This window comes from Plasmodium coatneyi, chromosome 13 (genome assembly GCF_001680005.1).
Source record: "Plasmodium coatneyi strain Hackeri chromosome 13, complete sequence".
Lineage (NCBI taxonomy): Eukaryota > Apicomplexa > Aconoidasida > Haemosporida > Plasmodiidae > Plasmodium > Plasmodium coatneyi.
In genome coordinates this window covers 567-4,640 of record NC_033568.1, presented here as the reverse complement: position 1 = coordinate 4,640, position 4,074 = coordinate 567, and the positions used below count along the sequence as shown (strand labels likewise).

Below are 4,074 nucleotides of genomic sequence, written 5' to 3'. Positions count from 1 at the left end.
ATGTATTACACAATGCTTATTCGAAGTTATTTGATTGATTTTTTTTTTGTAAAAAAATAAAACAATTAAGCATAAGTTAAGAATATATATATATGTTGACACATTTTTGCCAAAATATAATGTGCATACAACTAAAGGAGGAAGAACTTAGTAGCTATTTATAAGTAACAGTGGGTTTGGAATATACATGATTATCTTGAATTATTCATTATATATATAAAAATATATAGGAAGAAACAGCGTACATTTTTAATACAAAAAATCATTGTATACAAAGGAATATATACATACATAAACACAAATGGTAAAAAGGGAATAATAAAACAATACATTCCCCATTAAGAACATATGGAGTAGTATGTACATATATAATGTTCCACGTGTATATCATATAATAATAGGAGGAACATGTATGGATGTATACACGTACACATATATCAATTCTATATATTTTCTTAGGGGAAGGAAGAGGAAGATTCAATTACATTACCCTCAAAGGAAATATATGCTGAACTCGAAAATGGAAGAAGAGGTTGTAAACTTGGGGGGAACCCCGAGAACCTTGGGAATTTAAAACAAAAGTTGGAAGAATCATTAAAGATTTACAGTATTCATGATAAGGACCTGCCCAATAAAATTGCGCAAAACTACTGTGTAGCGTGTAACAGCACAGGGAACGAAGGGTTCGCTACTTTGCCCGATAATGAACGTTATAGTTTTTTCTTTTATTGGTTAGGTGATAAATTAAAGGGGGAACCTCAGATAGGGAACAATTTCTCAATGATTATGAAGTCTATTTATGATAAGCTGAAGGAAATCGATTCTACATGTAATTGCACTCATATATACCCTTTTATTAAAAAGGAACGTTTCGAAAAGGCTAAGATACTATTCGATTGGTTCTATAACTATAGTAAATTACACGACCAAGTAAAATGTAGCGAGTATTGCAATAATAATGAAAAATGTAATACCCCCTACAAGACAGCCCAAAAAACATATAACGAGTTAAGTCAAACTTGCAGTACCGAGGACGGAGAATTATATTGTACCACATTTTATAGGACCAAAAGGGGGCAGAAGGAATATGGACAACCACAGCAACTAACAGAACAAAGATGCCCAAAACCAGCAGCAATACCACAGGTTGGTTACTTCTTTTCCTTCCTCATTCCTAATATATAAGTACTATGAAGATAATACTCCATATGCGCTATATAATAATAATAATAATAATAATATGAAGGAATGCATGGTAACATACATGTACGTGTACTACTTTGTATCAATTCTATGTTTTGTAGGTTACAGATACAAATAAATTACCTTCACAAAAAATATACGATGCGTTAAACGCAGGAGTAGGAACAAATTGTTCACTCAACGGAAGCAAAGGGAACAATAGTAGTCAACTGGAAGAACAACTGAAACTATCATTAGGATCGTACGGAGGGGATAAGTGGGATTGGATTGACAAAATTCCAGGTAACTACTGTTTAACATGTAGGGGGACAGGGAGGGAAGAGTTCGCTACTTTGTCCAGTAGTGATCGTTATAGTTTCTTTTATTATTGGTTAGGAGATAAAGTAAAGGAAGAATCTAAGGAGGATGGCCATTTCAAATTGGTTATGAAGGCAATTTTTGAGAAACTACAGGATTCCATGTATAAATGTAACTGTAAAAATCTGTACGGAGGTATTTGGAAGGAACGTTTCGAAAAAGCTAAAACACTATTTGATTGGTACTATGACTACGGTACTATAGAAAAGAGTGGAAAATGTAATGAATATTGCCCCAATAAAAAATGTAATGCTCCCTTCCAAAAAGCCTTATCAACATATAAAGTGTTAAGTTCAACTTGCATAAGCGAGGGCGGAGAATTATATTGTGAGAAGTTTAAAGCGAACTATCAGAAAGGCGGGGGCGAATTCGGCCAACCGAAGGAATTAGAGTGCACCACAGTACCTGAGGCACATCTGGGACTTGCAAGAACTGAATCAGGTAAGACAAATAAAAGAGGAAGGTTAGGGAAGGGAGGGGAAGGGAAGGCAAGGCAAGTGAAGAGAGCACATAATAACAAATAATATGTATTATAACCCAAATATATAATGTAGAAATATATATATATTATTATTATTACAATTGCACAATACAAAAAAAAAAAAAAAAAAAGGAGTAATGTAATGTTGAATACATACACATGCAAAGAAGGAAGGAGGGAAGCACCTACACCCACCTCCCACATACCACCCGATCCTATCTACCCATCCTAGGTGGAACACTTCCGTCCTAGGAGTGGCACACATTACCATCCTAGGTTGATAATATTTTCCTTCCTTATGTTTTGTACACATATTTTTTTTTATTCACCCTTTTTTTCTTCTAAAGTAGGTGTGCATATGAAGGGTGCGAAGGTGAAGGGGGACGTAGATGTATCATTACCAAAATTGGAAGGTGACCTAAAAGGTCCAGAAGTAGATATAAAGGGTCCCAAAGTGGATATAAATGCCCCCGATGTGGATAGTTCCGACAGTAGTGACCACCAGGGAAGTTCCTCCTCCAGTGGTGGAAGTAGGGCACCCGCACCAGCATCAGCACCGGAGAGGCAGCTGCAGGCCGGAACACCCATACTCCCAAAAGTGGACAATACCTCCCCCGGAAGCACCTTTCCTACCACTGCAACCATCTCTTCTGGAGCTGCCGTAGCAGTGGCTCTTCCATTAATTGCTTCCTTATTATATAAAGTAAGTACGCTAACACAACCTTCCTTCCACCTACCACCATCCTAACAACCTTCCTTCCACCTACCACCACCATAACAACCTTCCTTCCAGCTTACCACCTAACAATCATAACACCCTTTTCTTTTCTTTTTCTTTTTTAGTATACTTCTATATTTCCCGAGTTACGTAACACATTCTTTGGAGGAAAGAATAAAACAATAAAAAAAAGGTCCATCGAACGTAGATTGAATGTGCGCAATGGGGAACGTGATTCTTCTAGTGCAGATGATTCTTCCACATTTGATTCGGGAACAGAATATTCAATTCCATACACTACTTCATCTGCCAGATGAGAATGATCATCCATCTATGAAGTTGTTGTATTCATCTGAAGAAGATGTTGTTGTTCATTCATCTACCAGATGTTCATTCATCTACCAGATGTTCATTCATCTACCAGATGTTCATTCATCTAAGAAGAAGATGTTTGTTGTTTGTTCGTTCATCTATGAAGAAGATGTTTGTTCATATAAGATGATGTTGTTCATCTGAGATGATGTTCATTCATCTGAGAAGATGTTGTGTGTTCCGTTCATCGTCTAGATGAACAACTTAGTTGAACATGTTCCAGATGAAGAAAGAACGAATAAAATATCAAAAAGGAAAAAAAGGAAAAAAGAGGAATTATTATTATTATGGAACAGTAATAAACGAAAAAAAAAAAAAAAGGGTCAGGGTTCAGGGTTTAGGGTTCAGGGTTCAGGGTTCAGGGTTTAGGGTTTAGGGTTTAGGGTTTTAGGGTTTAGGGTTCAGGGTTTAGGGTTCAGGGTTAGGGTTCAGGAGGGTTCAGGGTTCAGGGTTTAGGTTTTTTAGGGTTTAGGGTTTAGGGTTCATTAGGGTTTAGGGTTTTAGGGTTTAGGGTTTAGGGTTTAGGGTTTAGGGTTCAGGGTTCAGGGTTTAGGGGGTTTAGGGTTTAGGGGGTTTAGGGTTTAGGGTTAGGGTTTAGGGTGTTTAGGGTTCAGGGTTTAGGGTTTAGGGTTTAGGGTTCAGGGTTTAGGGTTCAGGGTTCAGGGTTTCAGGGTTCAGGGTTTAGGGTTTAGGGTTTAGGGTTTAGGGTTTAGGGTTTAGGGTTTAGGGTTTAGGGTTTAGGGTTCAGGGTTTAGGGTTTAGGGTTTTAGGGTTTAGGGTTTAGGGTTCAGGGTTTAGGGTTTAGGGTTAGGGTTTAGGGTTTAGGGTTTAGGGTTTAGGGTTCAGGGTTTAGGGTTTAGGGTTTAGGGTTTAGGGTTCAGGGTTTTAGGGTTTAGGGTTTAGGGTTCAGGGTTTAGGGTTTAGGGTTTAGGGTTAGGGTTTA

At 37.6% G+C, this 4,074-nt stretch overlaps 1 protein-coding gene across 1 annotated transcript; it reads left to right on the top strand.

Annotated features, from left to right (window-relative positions):
* Nucleotides 1–408: 408 nt before the first annotated feature.
* On the top strand, nt 409–2,913 carry PCOAH_00047630 (KIR protein; the record flags this gene model as incomplete). The annotated part of the gene is made up of 6 exons (XM_020061546.1): nt 409–426; nt 460–1,146; nt 1,187–1,255; nt 1,305–2,001; nt 2,392–2,571; nt 2,885–2,913. 6 exons carry the CDS (start codon nt 409–411, stop codon nt 2,911–2,913), a joined length of 1,680 nt encoding a protein of 559 aa, XP_019917208.1.
* Between the last annotated feature and the right edge of the window lie 1,161 nt (nt 2,914–4,074).